The 19,235-nt window shown below is 45.1% G+C and overlaps 1 protein-coding gene and 1 long non-coding RNA gene across 5 annotated transcripts in view; one reads left to right on the forward strand and one right to left on the reverse strand.

Moving 5' to 3' along the window:
- PHF12 (PHD finger protein 12) overlaps positions 1-19,235 on the reverse strand; it is a 33,453-nt gene extending 14,218 nt beyond the window's left edge. For 2 of the 4 annotated variants that reach the window (XM_072639816.1, XM_072639815.1), the window contains exons 1-3: positions 18,746-19,235; positions 17,975-18,156; positions 2,051-2,123 (exon numbers count right to left, since the gene is read on the reverse strand). In XM_072639816.1, the coding sequence (XP_072495917.1) occupies positions 2,051-2,123; positions 17,975-18,156; positions 18,746-18,811 (321 nt within the window). In that variant the 5' untranslated portion in view covers positions 18,812-19,235. Of the gene's footprint in view, positions 1-2,050; positions 2,124-2,620; positions 3,644-14,812; positions 17,250-17,974; positions 18,157-18,745 lie in introns of those variants that run through there. The other 2 variants (XM_072639817.1, XM_072639818.1) reach the window with 2 other exon arrangements.
- LOC140524931 (uncharacterized) lies at positions 1,558-12,679 on the forward strand. The gene is made up of 3 exons (XR_011973878.1): positions 1,558-1,793; positions 3,637-7,352; positions 12,233-12,679. It is a non-coding gene; the product is annotated as an uncharacterized lncRNA (long non-coding RNA).

Consider the following 19,235-nt stretch of genomic DNA (forward strand, 5'->3'; position numbering starts at 1 on the left):
TTCCAGGATACCTTAAATTCTATAACAGTACTTGTGCAATGTTACACACAATGTCACACACATTGGTTATCCTTAAGTCTGTTAAGTTTGAGAATTCCAATAGTTAAGTGGGGTTCAAAGAGGGCAAATCACCAAAAGACAACTAAAGTAACAAAAGAAATGTAACATTTTATCTAAACTGATGAAGTACACAGCCTTATCTATACACACTATGCCCATTAACCAAGTGTTATATTACATTACATTTGAAAGCATATGAAACTGAATGAGCCATCTCAGGGTGTCAGCCTGATTAGGTTCACGTGTTTATGGGAAAGTTAATTTCCAACATCTCATGTTTAACTGTTACCTTAAAAAATTGTAATTAGGAAGGAAAAGGAGTGACCAAAAGAAGTCAGTAGGATCTGACCAATAAGTCTAAGGTTCTCTGCAATCTTTCTCCAGAAAAATCAAGTGGGCCTGACCCCAAGAGGAGACCTCTGGGCTCTAGGTCCTTCTTTGGCCACTCATCTGCTGTGACCTTGGGTGTGTTGTTGTAACCTGCTGAACATCAATGTTCCTATCTATAAATGAGGATAATAAAACCTTTAAATGCATCCAATGCCAAGGGAGGGTGATCACACCTAGAACCAGGAACCCGTAAGAGAAGTAAGGTGGAGGGGGCTGCACAGGAGATAGGGAAGGGGCATGGCAATTGGGAGGCTCCAAAAGAAGCAACAGGTACACTTACTCTCTTTCCCCCCAATGTTTCTACCAAATGGCCACAAGCTGCTAAAAACACAGGAAGACCCTCAGAAGGAGCTTGGCATCTCTAGTGACTTCCAATTCTTTTGACTAGTGAGTTCTGGAGAGGTTTCCTGCTTAGTGGGAGGTTATGGAGCTGGGGATACTGGGAAGAGATCAGCAGGGCAGACCAGGCAACAGTTACTCAGTTTGTTGACTTTAAGAGGAACTGAAATGCAGCTGTGGTTTAGGTCGCTGACTTGGCTTGGGCTTGCTTTAAACAGGAACCCATGTGCACACATTTGAAAAATCAAGTCCGCAACACTGTTTACCTTGTTCTTAAAGGCTGAGGACTATGTTACACATATAAACCACAATCTCTTTGAATCATCTCCTCATCCTGTTTCTGCAAACAGGGAAGTCATCCTTCACTATGACATCATGTTCTAGGGCCACGGAAAACAGAGTGATGTCACAAGAAAGGAAAAGTCATTCAGTCATCTACAAGAGTCTGGGTGGGTCTAAATCTAAAATCCATCATGGGCTACAATCCAAGCCCACAGTTTAAAGGCTGGCTCTTAAATGCTCTGGGTGGAATCATAAATTCACCTCCTTAACAAGATAGGGTTTTGCTTTTATAACTTACATAAATTTTCAGAGTGGAAAACTCAAATCTGTTCTTATATAGCAAGTATCAAAACATGGAGAAAAGCAGTGCTAAAGGCACAGATGCCTTTAGCTGAGACTAAGGACAGAGGGGGTGGGATGGGGATGGTGAGGTTAGTACCCCTGGCCAAATGTCTGACCATATTCTGGCCCCCCCCCCCCCCCCCCCCCCATTTATTTGCCTTAGGATGGGTTAGGTTCCATTCTTACTGAGCTGGGGCAACAGTCATACGTTTACGGTCTGTTGTTGGTTGAATTCCATTCTAACGGAAAAGCTAGTTCCAACTGTGGAGAGCTGCCACCTTCAGGACAATCTGAGATCTTACCAACAGCTCAGAAAAATAAAATTCACCAAATAGCAGGGATAAAACTACTTTGGCTGCGGGCTACTTAGTGAAGTCTTTGTAAGTTGATCTCCTTCCTTTACCTGTCCCTGTAACCCCAAGTAGGGATTAAAAAAAAATGTCCTACTGGGTCACACTGGTGTTCCAGAGAGGGGGTGGGGAGGGTGTTCCAGGGCAGGGGGAGATAGGGAAGAGGCTGGATGATCACCTTCACGACTAGGTAGTGAAAAGCGTTGACAGACAGCAAATTTGAAGATTTCAAGAGCAGCTGGTCAGGAAGTCTAATCATCACTAGTCCCCAGAAAGAAGCATTTTACCTTTCGTCGAACAGTGCACCGATGACACATCCACTCCCCAGGAGGCAACATCTCTTCACTCAGTGGAGGATTACTGTAAGGAGGGACAAGAGCCAGCTCAGGAATACTTGGCTGGAGCAGAAACAAGCCCAGAATCTAGCAACATGCTCCCAAACCTTTGCTCCGACCAGTTAGCCCAACATACAATACACCATGCTATCTCTGCACAGTTCAGTTTGTATTTGAGTCAGTACTACTTTCCCCACATTAGAAAATAGAAGGTAGATTAAGAGCATCCAAGGCTGGCCTTACAAAAAAGGTTGCAGTGAATTAGCTTAGAGAGCTTTGTGCCCTCTGAAGCATATGATCAACAAAACCTAGCACCATATCTTTGGACAAGTCTCCTTCAAGGCAACTTGGAGCTATCTGTCTATCTCTTAGCTCTACGCTAGTGGTCTCTATGGGGTCATGCTGAATTCCCTGTACTCTGAGGAGTCACAAATGCATTTGTAAAGAATTTGCACGTTCCTAGGAACATGGATCTGTAATAGCTCAGGCAGTTCTCAGTCTTAGTTCCTAGAAGTCACTTACTTGGCCCTTTTACCACCAATTTATTCACTCCAGCAGGAACACCACATTCATGCTTTAGCAACTGAGCTGAAAACTGCTGTGACCAATCTTAGAGTTTAGAGCCAAACCTGAAGTAGAATTCTGAGATTACTCAACACCCAGGTGAGCTTCACCAGAGCAACCTGTAAAAGACATCCTTATCTCTATTTCCCTTTCCAAAGCACTAACATCTGGGGTAGGGTGGGAGTGGTGGTGGGGGTGCTGCTTATCAGGAGACAAAAAAACCAAAACCCAAAACTGGAGGCACATGACCTGTTCAGACATGTTTTAGACACCAAAGGACTGGGACGAATGTCAACTGCACCAACTTCCACTACTATTTTTTAGGCTAGCTGTCTCCACTCAGATCACATCCAAATGAACAAAGGGCAAGCACAAAACATACATTTACCTTGACTCTTCTGAGCTCCGTGGCCTGTTCCATTTAAAAACTACCCAGAGGGCTAACTCTTGATTCTGACCTGTTTCACCAACCCACTAGTGCTGAACTCTTATGCTCTTCCATAGCCATATACATAAGAAGTAGGTGAGGTACAGGATAACTGCAGGCCAATGGATGGCCTATGGATTTATTGAAGAGTGCACTAGGCAGATAAATCAAAACAGGAAAAATTTGAGGAAATCTGTTTCCAAATAAAACTGCCCTAAGAGGGTAGAACCAATGTCTCACAAAATCAAGCTAAAAGTTAATTGACAGGGTCATTTCGGGAAATTAAGGTAAGACACTTATTATCTTCTTTGATATAGAGACAATTATGTGCTCGTTTGATGAGTTTTCCCTCTTTCTTCACTCCAAAGGAGAAGACTTTATCTTAGAAGATAGTCAAGTCAATCCATTCAACAGTGTAGGCTCTGGGGGGAAGGGAAGTTGGTCCCCTGGCTTTAGGAGTCCTGTCTCACAGAGGCCACAACTTCCTTGGGCATCTCCATGCCCATACCCCTCTCATCTGAACTTCTGTAACCCTTCTGTCTTCTAGTCATTTGGAAGTCCCTGGAGTGGGAGTCAGAAGAGCTGGACCCTGATTCCGAACCTGCCACTCACTAGCTAAGCTTTTTTCATCTGTTAAGTGGGAACATCGCCATCAACCCTGAAGGTCTTATAGGGTGCTAAGAGGGAATATAAGAAAAAGATCGTTGCTAACTGTAAAAAAACCAAACCTATACAAATGTAAATACAAGGGCGTAGTCAGAAGTTATCTTCTTATATTATATGTCCATGTTGTTTTCTCAGATAGATTAACTTAAGGGCAGGGATTAGTTTACACTGTTTAATTCACCACAGTCCCAACAATGTCTTACAAATACTGCAGGGAAAAAAGAAACCCTGTGATCAGCCGAAAGTGGGGTCAGCAATAATGGGAACGGGTGGTTCAAAAGTCCTGTTACTAACAGGATGCCTGCTAGCTATGTTGGCGATACTCAGTTGGGTACCTAATGGTGATGCAGTAGGGGCAGAGAGCTAGCCTCCATCTCAGACAGACCTCCCGTTAAGTTGTGGTCAGATACAACCTCGCCAACTGTCTAAGACTTGTAAGTTGCAGAGAAGGGGCTGATTTGTACTGATTATCAAAGAGGTGCCTAACACAAATGAAATCACAGGTTCCCTTAAAAAAAAAATCTGGGGCAATATTTGATTATATCACACAGAAAATGATCCTCTTTTTTCCCATGTTACTTAAATAACAAAAGGACAGACTGGAGACAAAGTTTATACCTGCGTTCTCTAGGAGGGTATACAGCCCTTACTACTTCAATTTTTTAAAATAATTTTATTCTCATCTCTGCTCCTTTCTGATGAATTATCACCAGAAGAGGTTCTCAAATGCTTTGTTTCCAGATGGCCTCATGTGTTCTCATAATTCTAGACTGCAGCCATAAGAATCCTTGTTGGGTATGCACAAAGGTGTTAGCTTGATGTGGACAGGCAGCTTAGAGAATAAACGGGGGAAAAAAGCAAGAGGTAATAGATTTAAGAAAAGGTTTGGGAAGTTAGAGTGTTCCTTCCATGAGCCAAAGAGAATCTGAGGAGAATGCAGGATGCTTCTTTTTCTGACTTTATCAGCAAGATAAAGTTGGTTCTTTCACCAACTTTATCAGAGACAGACCGTGAAAGGAGAATTTAAAAAGGATATACTCTGTGAAGGAGAATCATCTTAAAATAGAAACAGGGAAGAGAGGTCTAAGTCTCCTGAAAAGAATGAGACTTGTTTAGACTATTTTTGAGCTAGAATACAGAAGAGAATTCCCTGACAAAGTCCTCCCTCTTAAGAGAATATTCTGCATCCCCTCTTCCCCCAACATAGGTTCACCCTCATCTTATTTCTAATTATTTAAAAGGTGACTTTTCAACTCCTATTCCTTGGGAGAAATCAGATTATGAAACCAATACAGGGAAGCCTGACTGCAGTTGGGGGATAATCTGAGGAACCAGTTCCTAAAGAGGTTGTTTTGCAAATAGACTTTTGAGTACTGCTTCACATCACTATCACGTAAACAGGAATGAAAATCTTTGGAGAGGAGATAGTGCAGCCATGGGAGTTGTCTCAAACTTGCTCTCTGTTGAACTCAATTACCAGCTGGCATGTCTCAAAACCTTGTTAAATTTTTCTAGTAAAAGGGTTTGTGTATCTTTAAACTCAGTGCCATTTGAGAGAATCTGCAAAGAGGATCATGTGTAAGTTGGAGTTAAAAAAAAAAATAAACCTGTCAAAGTAGCCCTGTCCCTCACAAATACCACTAAAATGATCAATTTTTCTTTACAAAGGACCAGATGAGGAAACCATTGAGAGTGAAAAAGGTCTACTGGGGAGTACTTCACCAGGACTGTCTGTGCACTAAGAGAAATCTCCCTCCCCTAATTGCCGTATTAGTTGTAAAGACACTAACAATGGTTTGTCTTCTCCTGCCCTGCTCTGAGTTCTAGGAGAGTCAGAGGAAGAAGCACTGGAGACAGGGTGTCCAGTTCCAGAACTAATAGAAACTAGCTGTCTTGATCAGTGGAGGGCAAGTCTAGATCTGTTTCCTCACATGTAAAATTAGGGGGCTGTATAGGATTGTTTTCATCATCCATGCTCCTTACAAGCTCTAAAATCCTATTATTCAGCAATCATTTTTAGAGGAAAAAAAAGTCATAAGGACCCTTGAGAAGCCTGAAATCTTCAGATTTTGGAGAAGGGCTTCAGGGGAGTGGGAAGGAGTGTTTTGCAGCAAGGAGACATTTTCCAGCAATGAAGCTTTCAATCTATCTGGCAGTTTTCAATAGATTTCCTGAGAGTGAATCAAGTTCTAAGGAGGGAAGGGAACCCTGAAATGGCTTGGTTTTCTGAATTTGGGCTGGCCAGATGCATACAACTTATAGCTGGACAGGAGGTTAAAAATCTCTATTTTATTTCTGGACTTTGGAACACTAATTCTGAATAAGATCATGGCTAGGAATACCAAGTGACTGATGGAGGGACTGCAGAACATGTTTCTCTCTCTTCTCCTCTACTGGGGATGAGTTTTCTGGTTAGATTCGTTTATAAAAATTTTGGTCTTCAGCTCCTGGGAAGAAAGTAACTGTAGCTTTGCAGCTCGCTATTTATTTTAACTGCTGTTACCTGATCTTAATGATATTTTGCTGGCTATAAAACAGTTTGTAATGACAGAGCAATGAATCTTGGAAGGCCATACAACTGAGGGATATGCTTCTCAAAGTTCACTGTTTTAGATCATCCATACAGTGAGGCCTGAGAACCCTGGCATGATGTTAACATGGCATCTGTATGCAAACCAACCAAAGCAGGTTAGGGACATTTACTTTACAAACCACTCTCCCCTTAAAGCCAAGTTGCACGGCACTCAGCGAATCCTCAGATCAATCTGGGATCTCATTGGTATATATGCCTCCTCCCAAAGATGCAGATCACAGCTTCATTCCAGTCTTTCTTTAATGAAGCCCAAATCCAAATGACCAGTCCCTTTGCTGATGAAAGTGTCTAGATCTTAGTGTTAATAGTATTTTTGGAGGGCAACCAAGGAAACAGTCATTCAAGGGGAAAAAAAGAGAAAAGCCCCACCCAGCTAAACGCAACTACTGCACTGTTGCACCTCTCTCTGCATGCCCAAGCTTGAAGCTTCTGCTCACCGCTCCATGATCCCAACTCAGAGCCAAAGAGCTGCATCCTGTTTTCTTTTAGAATGCTGCATTCATTCACTAATGAGGGTGACACTTACCACTGCTGGTGGAAGATGCTGGTAGTTGTCATGGTTCTGGGCTCTAATTAAGAGGATCTATGTCAAGTCTGATACCATTGCGGCTGATCTGGCTCTGCCCTCCCTTAACCGTCCTCATCTATTAATACACATGAACCTGCACTAAATTAACATTTTTTTTTGTGTGCCACCACTGGGACCTGTTGCTCCACAGAATTGTGTTAATTACCCATAGAACAAAAGCAGTTTTCCAATATGGAATTAAGGGGGGAGAGAAAAGAGGAGGTTGAAGAAAAGAGAAAAGGCGAGAAAGGGAACTGGAGAATACCTTTTATTTCTGAGACTTCTCCCATGTAAGGACTAGGCAAAGATATAGTTAAGGTCAATTTTTGTTTCCTAGAGAAACGTACAACTTGCAATTGACAAATACAACAAAGTATCACAGACAATCAAGACAAAGGAGTTCGCAGACACTTGGAAACCTTCACTCTGTTAAAAGGTTAGTAGTGTACCCAAGCAGAGCAAACAGAAGAGGAGCTGAAAAACTTCAAGAAGGAATTTTGCTTAATCTATTGTCCTACTTGGAGTGAGAAAATACCTTCATATTTAACAAGTTAAAAAAAACCTAAAGAGAAATATCAGCGAATACAAAATCTGAATACATACACACACATGCCTGGCATTTCACATTAGTTTCATTAAAAACAAAATCAAACCAAACCACCCCTTCCAAAAAACCCCCAAAACAGTAAACTAGAAAGGGCCCTTCCTTAAGAATTTTGATTTCTCCAGCTTTCTTATCTAGACGCTGCTTTGGAACAATTTCCAATGGGACCAAAAAAACAGTAAAACTAATCATATCCTTGTAAATCCTGTAAAATTAGGACTCTTAACACCCCCTCTCCAGTTAGAGAAGCCAGCAAACTACAGCACAGTGAAGTTTTGATTTTTCATGGCTCTCATACATTTAAGGCCCACTCCTGGAAAAAATCCTGGAATTAGACTTGGCATGTTGTTTACAAGACCCGCTTGGGGCTGCTGTCCTACTCTCCCTAAACCCAGTCTTGCTGCTTCTGACCAACTCAGGAAACAGGTGATGAGATTCAAAGCAGGAGGTTTAAGGTGATAAGTGAAATGCCCACAATCACTTCTTGGTCTTCTAGTGGCTTTCTTGATTTACAAAGAGATCAGTAGCAACATAAAAATGGGCTTCTCAAACCAGGCACAGGCCTAGAAAAAGGGATGTTTGTTAAGGTTTTTAAAAATGAGCATAAGAAAGATTTATGGTTATATTCAAATTTAGCACTACTTATTTTGAGAGAGCAACACCAAAATCTTAGGAAGAAATTTAAGCTCTCTGGACATGTATTTCAGCTTGTCTTCTGAAAGAAGGGCCATTTTAAGGAGGCAGGAAAGATGATGGCCATGTTGAAGTATGCCAACAAGATAAAAGGCAAGAGACCAGAGCTCCACAGGGGCTCTCCCCCAAACCTCCTTTATTCCAGCTACTGACGCAAATACAGCTGTCCTGCTAACTCTATAAAGAACAAGGATCGCTGGTTTTCTCATGCACAGCCTAAGTGGCAGAGTGCTAAGAAGGAAACCAACAGGAGTGCCAGGGCATTACAAATGCCCCATTGAGAAATCCAGCCCGTTGCGTCATTTCCAGAGGCACACAAGTCTTTCAAACAGGCTGACTGTGCCCCCAAATTACATGCTTCTTTGCAGTTAGCCTGTGGCATCCTCCCAGCAGGGGACACCTGGAGAAGATCGTTGCAAGCCAAAGCATCTTGGGAGGGGAAAAAAATGGGTACAAAACTAACAGTTATGGTCAGGTGTTCATCTCTGCCACCCTTTAAAAGATTTCTACTAGCTGACTCCCCATGTCACAGAGCCTCCCCACTGTCCTGGGTTGGCCTACAACACACAAGTCAGTCTGTCCCGGGAGATGGTCTGGCAGCACATATTTTAATAGCTACTCTGTTCAATCACCTCAGAGAACATGCTGAAACTCACTTTTAAAAATGGATACAACTCCAATCACAACAATTAAGTTTCTAACAATTGGAGGGAGTATTCCACAGGATGTACAATTCAACAAGTGGACCCATGCATTCCATAAACCTCCAAAGTGTGAGAGATGAGAGACTGTATTTTTCTTTCAAGCTGGGGGCCAAGCCCTACTGGATTATCACAGCCAGTGACCCAAGAGCTAAAAAGCAGTGGGTCTGGGAAAGTGGCAGCTTCTGGATACTGCACCTTAAATTAAACAAAGGCTCAAGAGATGAAAAGCTCTAATCATCACGTTGAAATGGAGTTAAATTAGGAGATTTTTACTTCATTTCTTCTCCTTCACAGGACCTTACTAAGGAGACCTATCTGAAGTAAAGCAGAGTAAGCTTTGCTCCTTCCAGTTCCACCTATAAACCTCAGACCTCCCTGCCCTACATTATGGGCGGGCTGTCAAGCTGGGCTGGGCCAGAGTTTGGGGCTGGAGATAAGTGCCCACCAGGGCTTCTGAGAAACCTCCCATTTCTTACCCCTAGTAACCTAGTTAGAAGCTAAACATGCTATCTCTGAGATGGAAAGCCATTTACCCTCAGGCAGTCTTCTTCAGAGGGTCTAGGCTAAAAATTTGGATGATTTATAGGCGAAGAGTGATCATCCTAAACATACACACACACACACACACACACACACACACTCAAATAATGGAATTTCAGGAAAGCCCTCTTAAGAAATGAAGCATGTATATAGGCCCTACTCAGACATGATCATCTGGCCATGTCTTAATGAAAAAAAAAACTGCAGACACTTCTCAGAATATAATTTCTCAAACACTAGCAAAAAGGTAGCATGCATATACAACGTGATAGGGGAGAAAATGGTCATTTCATATAGTGTCAGGTTACTAAGATAGGAGGGTTAATTTTCATCTACGGCAGATGAGAACAGAAAGGAAAGAAAAGACAAGGGTTGTGTTTGTGTGTGTGTACACACACGCACACACACACACACACACACACACACTCATGCATGCTCCAATGCTCCCCCACAAATCAGTACTCACTAAATGGCCAACATCAGTGGCATTTTTTTTTCATACTGGTATCTTTTCATATCACCTTTCATTCTCAAATAATTGGTCCCCCCTCCCCCATAATCATCTAGTCCTCTCTTGTAGTGACAACGAAAGAGAGAAAAGCGATTCGGCACAACCCACATGGCCAACTATGTGAGGGTGCATATAATATTCCACATCCAGGTTTCTCCACTTCTACAAAGGAGGAATTCCTTTCCACTTCTAAGAGGTTGTTTAAAAAAAACAAAGATAAACTAAGGAAAATTAAATACAGCCTAAGTGTTGAAATAGGAAAGCTAAGTCCATAAACAGTCGGCTTATTGGAGTCTTATTTTCATAATTCACTGATTAGTAACAGAGAAGAGCCAATTGACAACCCATACGACTCTTTAGAAAACCCTTCCTAAAACGTAAGACCAGCTCCTCAAAATGAAAAATGACTGGTACAAAACTCAATCTCTGAACAAAGATAATTAAACTACCTTCTGATTGATTGAGTGAAGGTAGGAGTAAGGAACAGCTCCTCCTTCCCCCAAGTCTTTCTAGGTCTCTGGGCTGGTGAAAGGAAAAGAAAAGAAGTTCTTTAAACAACCCTCACTAAAGTTTTGAACTGTTCATTAGCTTCCCTGGTGTCCCAAGTTCTTCCTAGTCATAAATGCTGAACCCAGATAAGAGAAAGGTAATACTCCACATCTCTGTGGGATCCCAGCAACACTGAGGTCTGGAAGTGGGCAATGATGCCACAAATGGGGCTCCCATTGGAAATCCAACTTGCTTGAAATTCAGAGAGGATTTTCCTCCAGTCTGGCCTGGAGGTAAAGTGATGTCTTTGGGCCACTGTGAAATTCAAATCCCACAGAGAGTCATCTCCAGCTTGCTAGAGCTTATTTCAAAAAGTGCCTCATGCTGAGCTGAGATCGGTGGTAAAGACTGAAGCTGGGTTCGTTCAGACTTGGATGTTTCTCCTCATCCTGCTGTTATCCTATTTATCTTTTGTCCTCTCAAGACTGGGCAGCATTTCCTGGGAGATAGTCTGTGCAATTTGTAAAAAAGCATGGGAAAGACAAAAAATTAAACACTCAAGCTTCTGACATGGAGGAAAGCAAACATAATGAGGCAGACAGGAATGGCTGTGATGTTTGTGTGAACAAATGGTACCATCTACTTGGAATGACCCAGACATCGTTTCTGTTCCCCAAACAATGTACAGAAGAAATGGGCCAGGCTCTGGGCTTTCAAGCAGTTCAGTGGGAAACTACAAGAAGAATCAAAAAGGAAAATCTGGAGCAGTTCTCTGGATGAGGCAGTGAAGTTACTCATTAACTTCCACCAATAACAGTTCCACACAAATCTCAGTTTGTCTCTGCAAGGCGTACTTATGGTACCTAGAATCTTATAGTGAATTGAACGACAACAGCCTGAACACACTTTTCTGGGTTGATGGTTTCTTTTTCTATCAATTTCTTTCATAGTCTTCATTCTTTTAACCTTTTCATTCCACACAAGTGTCCTTAAACCTTATCTTAAACATGGCTACCATTTCCAAAAGCTCAATCACTCATTTCTTCCCCTCCACTGAACTTTAGGACTGACCTTAAGATCACAGGATAAAGATTTCAGTAATTAACAAAAGGAAAGGCAGAAGAGTCATTCCCTTGCTCTTCTAGACTATTCTGAGCTCATGGGCAGAGAAGTCAGCTAATGACCTAACGGTGCAGCCTGGATATGGGGACAAGCCCCTTTTCAAATGTAGTCTAGGACTTACACTGAATATAATGTCCTCTTTCTAGAAACTGGCGGAGGGAAAGACATCCTCCTGTTATGTCTCTAGGGAGATCAGGGTTATGAAGATGTACCTTCTACGTGTCACTCACTGGGCAACAAGGGAGAGGGCCATTGCTAAGTACACCTTCAGGCATTTAAGTCAAAGGAAGGAGGGGAGTAGGCATATTTCTGCTAGAGCAACTCAAAACCTCTGGCATCTAAAGGATGAAAACATTTCCAGGAGCCTAAGGTGTGTCAACGTAGCATGTACCATCACATCCTAAACCAACCCCTTCCACCTGGGCTGCCCGCTTTTACTATATCTTAGGAACTGGTGTGTGTGCGTGTGTGTGTTGGGGGGGAGGAATCAGAGATTTCTGTCAATAAACAATCAGAGTTGGAAGGAGGGTCACCAGGCATCTGACCTCTACCAATCCCACCCCGCCCCCCCCCCCCCCTCAATGAAAAGGAAGTCTTATCTTCAAAAAGCAAACATCTGGTTTTTTCTCTTTTCTTTCGGTCTGTCACTCTAGGGGCAAAACTGCTACAGGACACCTTCGCTGGTAATTCTAGGTATATCAAATCAGGTTCACTATGTCATATGGGAAACCTGTAAGCAAATGTATCTTCTCTAGTCTACGTACCAATAATTCTTCATCTGGTATCCACTAACTGAAAGGGCCTATAAACTTGGATGGGGGAAAAATTGTCACTTTAATGTAACTGTTTTCCTTTGTAAGCCTATGAATTTTATTAATTTAAAAACACTCTGAAACCCTTTTCCGTGCTTTATCCATTTACTAGTATATCCTGACACGCCAAGTTCGGCATAGCTCATAACCAGCTCTTCCCTCTAAGTCTACTTGGGTTTAAATGAGTCAGCTGACTTAAGTAATTTCCAAAGCAAGCTGCTAATTACTTGTTTTACAAATCAAATTGCAGCAATTAAAATCTTCCTCCTTAAACCATGAGCCTCCAGGTACAAGGACAAATACAAGGAATACTTTCCCACTTGGCTCTTTAATGGACTTTTAAGGCTGTGGTTAATACATGTCTCCTTTAGAAAGAGGGAAAGAGAAGGGGGGATGCGGGAGGGGGAGAAAGAAAGGGGTGGGGTAGTAGATTTAGGCAACATTAAAAATGTTATGTTTACCTTCAGAATTCTCAGCTAGAAAAGTTGAAAGAACAAGAAACAAACATATCAATCATTCTTTACTTTACTAAGACATAGCATCAGGATCTAAGTGAAATAACTATTTACTAGCCATTCATTCAGATTTAGAGAGATGTTAAATTATTATTGGGAGGGACTGGGAGAGGTAGAAGACAAAACAGAGGAAAGAAAATGAGTGGCATGTCTACATCCCTTTGAATTTTATTTGTATTTTCATTCTGAGCTTACTATTGATAAACATTTAATATCATTTTTGGACTTTAATAAGGGCCCAAGTCTGAACTAATCAATCAGACTGCTTTGCTTTGCTCTAAAAATGATGCCCTTTTCTGTGTCAGCAATTTCAAAGACCTGTTTATGACAGGATGCCTGTAACCAGAATGGTGGAACTTTTTCTTATCTTGTATCACAGAGATATATGCTATACAGAGCAAATTCAGATATCCTGGAATCATAAATTCCAACTAAATACTACTGTGTTAATTTTCTTGTCTCACTGTATCTACAACTTACTCAACTAAGAAAATTTCTTTCTCATGATATAGTTAAACACATATAGATACCATAAATCTGAGGGACACAGACATCCTGGGATTGTCCTAAAACATATTTAAGCCTGGTTATTCTTGTATCAGACAGTCAGAAGTTTTTCTGGCTCCATGATCATGTATCAACTGCTAGCTTTAAGGGAATAAACAATATGCACTTAGCCTGTTTGCCTTTTTTTAACCAGATTTTCAGGTCAACACTATATAAATCAGTATCTTTCATTTAATACATACCAGTGACTACTAGAAACACTTTTTTGTGTAAGTTTGACAATTCATTCGAAATTTCTCTGATTAGTCTTTATATATATAAAAAAAAAAATCCTTCTTTGAAACTTTAAACCAGATTGGGGTTTAAAACAGATGTCCAAGAACCATAGCTCTAGAATCCACAAGTGTGACTGAAAGAACTGTACACCATTACATGTTTGTAAAAACCAAAGGGAGGGCAGCTAGGTGGCATAGCTAGGATGCTGGGCCTGAAGTCAGAAAGATGAATCTTCCTGATCTCAAATCTGGCCTCAGACATTCACAAGCTGTGTGACCCTGGGCAAGTCACTTATCCTTTGCTTCCTTAAACCATTGGAGAAGGAAATGGCAAACCACACCAGTATCTTTGCCAAGAAAACCCCACGAGTACAGTCCAAGGGGTCACAAAAATTTGGACATGACTGAACAACGTGGTAACAACTTTTTGGATTTTATTGAGTTGTTTCAAGCACCATGATAAATGTATTTCAGGAGAATATTGTTCCCTTTTTCAAGCTGAGCCTTCTTTTCTTACCTTCAATGGTTCCTAAACCATTTAGATTATAAAAATTTTGGCAAACATACAACTAAAACAAATCCTTAGTCTTTTTAAGTTAAGGTTTTTTTATACAGGCTGATCACCCAAAGTTTCTGAAATGAATTTTCCCACAAAATTATCTTTTGTACAGAAAATTACTCATAGGTATTTAAACAAATTTTAGAAGTAACCATCTAAATTTAAGTTACATATTGACTTAACCTCAACTACCTAAGAGTTTGAATGGAACACTTACAATATTAAAAATATACAGATCTCACTGCAATGCAACAAAAGAAAAAGGGTTGTTCACTAGAGCTCTGAATCCTTTTACTGCTCAAAAAAGGGAAGGTTTTTAAAAGGTCAGAAGCACCAGTGGTAGGACAACCAACAGCACATACCTCCCAAGTTCCACTCAGAATCAGTCCCTTCTAATGTCTCAATCCTGCTCAGTCATGGCATTACACCAGGAGCTGCTGAGCTCACAGACCTGACAAAACCAAGAAAAACCCATCGTCCTAGCTAATCACCAGAACATTCTGCATGCCAGTTAAAGGTGCCAGTTTTCCTCTTCACGTGAGAAGCTTCTCTCACTGTGACTCACCGAAAATAACATGCACAACTCCAAGGCGAGCTCAGTTTTGCCCGAGCAGCACAGACTTTTTCACTCCCATTCTTCGAAAACCTCATTTTGGATCCCGCTGCCAATACCAGCAAGAGGAAACCCAGCCAACAATTCCAAATATAACATGCGGAGGCAAATGCTGCAGAAATCCGTCTGACGGGAAACAAGCATGCTGAGTGAGGTAAAGTAGATGCCTGCTCAATGGGACAGTCTCAGTTCCTATTTCTGTTTGGGGCTATAAGCTTGGCAAGAGAGGAAATCATAATGTTTTTCACCAAATTCATTAGTCATGCCCTACAATGTTCACTTTGCTTTGAGGTGATTGATCATACCCATTTCAGTCAGAAAGATGGCCCAGTAAACTCAGCTCAGGCTCAGTTAGTCTAACTTCAAACCCATCTAAGGAGCTAATCACTGTGTGACTGGCATTTTCTGAAAGTGCAACTTAAGGCTGTGCAATTAGAATGTTCAGGGAACATTTAAAAAAGGTCTTCTTCCACCTCACCTAACACAGGCTTGGTATCCCTTCTCACCACTCTAAATAATTGAGGTACCAGTTAAACTTGGATAAATGATTCAATTGTCACTTAAACAAGTGCTTACACATTATTTCCTGAACTCTTATGGTTCAGTAACATCATAAGACTACCCTCTACCATTCTCTTCTTTCACAGAAAAAAGATCCAGAGAGAAACAGGTGTTCTAGACTAATTGAGAGAAAATCACTGTTCTTCCCACAGAATAAAACAGGATAGAGAAAAGAATGGCCAAGAAAACAGCCAACCTGCCTGATCATTTCCTTCTCGTAACTACCAGGGAAGCTCATGGTTCTGTACAACTTCATGATCCCAGAAACTGAAATATGTCTAGATTTGTTTTGGAGATACTTCCATCAGGCCCTTTTCCCAGTTAATTGAACTAAGCACACTGGAGACTTAAGAAGATCTTTCTCAGAGAGCTTTGAATCAAGATCTAAGGTAGCAAAGCATTTTGCCTTCAAGGATTTGCAAAACTCCAGCTGTACACCAATGCATTCTGGGAGGATGGATGAAGCAGTCATTGTTATGTTTATCAAAGTAAATATGCAATGAGAAGTTGAAGAAAAGTCTGCCCAAGTCAACACTGTTTCCAAACAACTCTTATACAGATTAGTGGAACCTGAACCCCCCCCCCACCAAAGAGTTGTGTATTATCATGAGGATGAGTCAATTTATTTAAAAGCAGGAAATTCTCCAAGAAGGACTACTCTGGCATGAATTAGTCAATGGATTACTGTCAGTCTAGCAGCACAGTGAGTAGGGGGAGGTGGCTGAACAATGTGGTGATAATAAGCTCTGTCATTAGGATGAGGGTTCTCAAGAATTCCTATTTGAAAATAAAGCTTCCAGCCTTCCCATCAATAGCTAAAAGCATTGTTCTCAAAAATCATAAGAAACATAAATTAGGCTGCCAATATTTATTCAACATAAATAAGGTGTTTTATAATTTAAACATTAACTTGGGTTGTCAGTGGTACATTCAGTTTCATCATCTTAAAGGAGAGTTAAACACATGCTGTACCTTACTTAACAGGAATCTCAACTTGCCAATGACCACTACCAATCTCATTCATAGACGGAAAAAAGTAATTTTGATTCACTGCAACAAAACCTGGACAAACCAGAATTTTACTACAGCTAGAGTGAAAACAACTGTTCCAGTTTGACAAGATTTAGTCTCAACTGATGAACTTAAAAATTCAGGAGTCAGGTTTTACACTTGTACAGTATCCAAGGTCAATTCCAGATTATACAAATGAGACTAGAGAGTGTGGGCCTTATCAAATAGCCAAGTCCTACGTAGAAGCCATTACACTCAGCTAACATCAACTACATCCAAGAGTAAGACATCCTACATTGCCGACTGACGTCCAGAGCCCTGTCCCAATACCACATCTACCAAACAATTACTATCTCACAAGAAGCAAGAATACTTGAAATTAACTGTCAATTCACACAAAATACCTCAGGTATAAGACATTCCACAGCACTGAAAGAGCAAAGTGTTCCTCCGGCTCTATTACACGTTACAGGAAGCATATACTTTTAAAAGCATGGATTCCCTCCCTTAATTAGTCATCTCACCATAAAATTTTTAAAAGCTACCAGCAAAGATTTCTGCAGGACAAAAACCCCAGCACCACCGCAAGCTGGGGTGCGCTCCCGGACAAGAACAGTACTCTCTGGAGCAGCAGGGGGCCTCTTCCCACACAACTTCGGACCACAACCTTAATTTCCTCACTATCAGTAATCAGTCTAATAATAGGTGGCTCAAACCCCTACAATTAGCACAAACACAGAGTATGCAGCATTTCACTCCATCCCAAACTGGGGAGAGAATGTGACTGAAGCTGGAGGGGAGAGGTCGGGCAGGATCCCCAGACTGAAAGGCGGGGTGCGGCAGGGAGCCCCCTCCCCCAGCCCGCCCAGTCGCTCCGCCGCCCGCCCGGGTCAACTGTTGCTGCAGGAGAGGCCGGGCCGGGCCGGGCCGAGCCGCAAACTGGGCTGCGAGGCGGCGGAGGCCTTTGGGGAGGGGAGGGAAGGGGAGGGGGCGGAAGCTCCCCGGCGGACGGCGCCCTTCCTCGGGCGGGGCGGACGGGGCAGCGGCCTGAGCCGGCCGGCCTCCCGGCGCCCGCAGCGCTCCCCTCCCCCGGCGGGCGCGCTCTCGTTTCCGCCCCGGCGGCCAAGGATTTCCCAGGCCCGGCCGCCGCCGAGAGACGCGCAATGGGCGCCCGGGGGCGGCTCTAATCGCGGGCCGGGGCGCGGGCCAGGCTCGCCCAAGAGGCGCGGGGCGGGCGCGGGGCGGGGCAGGGCGCGGAGGGGGCCGGGGCCAGGGGCCGGCCTCCCGGGGCTGCGGCCGCGCCGGCAAATCCTTTCTGCAGCCAAAATGGCGCTGAGAATAAAAATATAATTCCGAGGCGGCCGGTCGCCATGTTGTAAACAGAGGCAGCGGCCGGCCCGGCCCGGCCCGCTCGGGCGGTGGCAGGGGCGGCGGCGGGCGCGGGCGGGGAGGCGGCGGCGGAGGAGGCGCCCGGCCCCGGCCCCCCCGCGGCCCCGGCCCCGCGCCCCCAGCCCCGGCTCCCGCGAGGCGCCGCGGACCTACCAGCACTGGAGGTGGAAGGCGGCCGGGCAGTGGTCGCAGCACAGCAGGTCCCCGCCCTCCTTGCAGCTATCGCAGCTGTCGTGGTTGGTGGCCCGGCCGCTCCGGCGCGGCTCCTTCTCGGGCTTGCGGCTCCTCTTCTCCCCTTCCTCGCTCTTGGGGGGGGCCAGCAGGGCTTGGATTTGCTGCGCACACGGACAAACGGGGCGTGCGTGGGGGGCCCCGCGCGGGCCCCGGCCCCCCGCTCTTCCCCCCGCCCGCCCCCCGCGCCCGCTTTGTCCTCCTCCTTCCTGCCATCCCGCCTGCGCCTCGGGTTCCCCAGCCCCGGGCTGCCCGGGCCCGCTGCCCGCCGAGGCGGCCGGAGAGGCGGCGGGCGGACGGCGCGCTCCGCTTCCTTGTACGTCTACGGGGCCGGCCGGCCGAGGCCCCGGACCCAGACCGGAGGCGGACCGAGGGAGGGGAGCGGGGAGCGGCCGGTAAGGCACAAAGGGGCCGCGGAGGCGGCGCCGGGGAGACACCCCGAGGCCCCGGGATGGGGCGGGCATTCGGGCTCGGAGCTCCGATCGGGTGCGCCGCGGGCCGGGAGCTGCTGCCCAGCCTCCCGGCCCCTCATCTGGCCGACCAGGGCCGGGGGCCTCAGGGGCCGGGCTGCAGCCCCCTCCCCCATTCCTCCGGCGCTCCCGAAGCGGGGCTGCTTTGTAGGCCGGGGGAGGGGGGACTAGGCCCCCCGGCCTGCCTGCCCAGAGGGGAGGGGTCCGGGAGGGCCGCTCTTACCTCCATCAGCCCCCCCGACGTGTCCAGGTCGTACACGATCGTCTTGGTCTCCATTTTCTCCCACATTCATCCACCTCCCGGGCTGGGCGCGCTCCGCTCGGCCCCCCCCCGACCCCGAGGGGAGGGGGGAATGTGGGGGGAGGGGGCGCTCCTGACCCTCCCTCTCGCCCCAAGGGCCCGGACTCCTCGCCCCCCCCCAGCCCCAGCCCCCGGCCCCCGCGGGGCCCCCGGGGCGGCACCGTCCTCCCCTCGGGCCGTGAGGGGGGCGCGGCCCCTCAGTCCCGGGCCGGGCTGCTGGCTGCACGGTGGCTCCGGGCTCCCGGGGCTCGGGCCTCGGCGGGGCCTAGGCCCACAGGCTAGAGCCGGCGCTGGCGGCCGCCGGCCCGGCCAGGGAGGCTGGCGGGCGCTGCCATCCCGGGAGGGGGGTCGGGGTCGGGAGGGGGGGCGAGAGGTGAGCAGAGGTGGTGCTGTGTGAGGGGACTGGGGGGAA

Source organism: Notamacropus eugenii, chromosome 2 (assembly GCF_028372415.1).
Source record: "Notamacropus eugenii isolate mMacEug1 chromosome 2, mMacEug1.pri_v2, whole genome shotgun sequence".
Classification (NCBI taxonomy): domain Eukaryota; kingdom Metazoa; phylum Chordata; class Mammalia; order Diprotodontia; family Macropodidae; genus Notamacropus; species Notamacropus eugenii.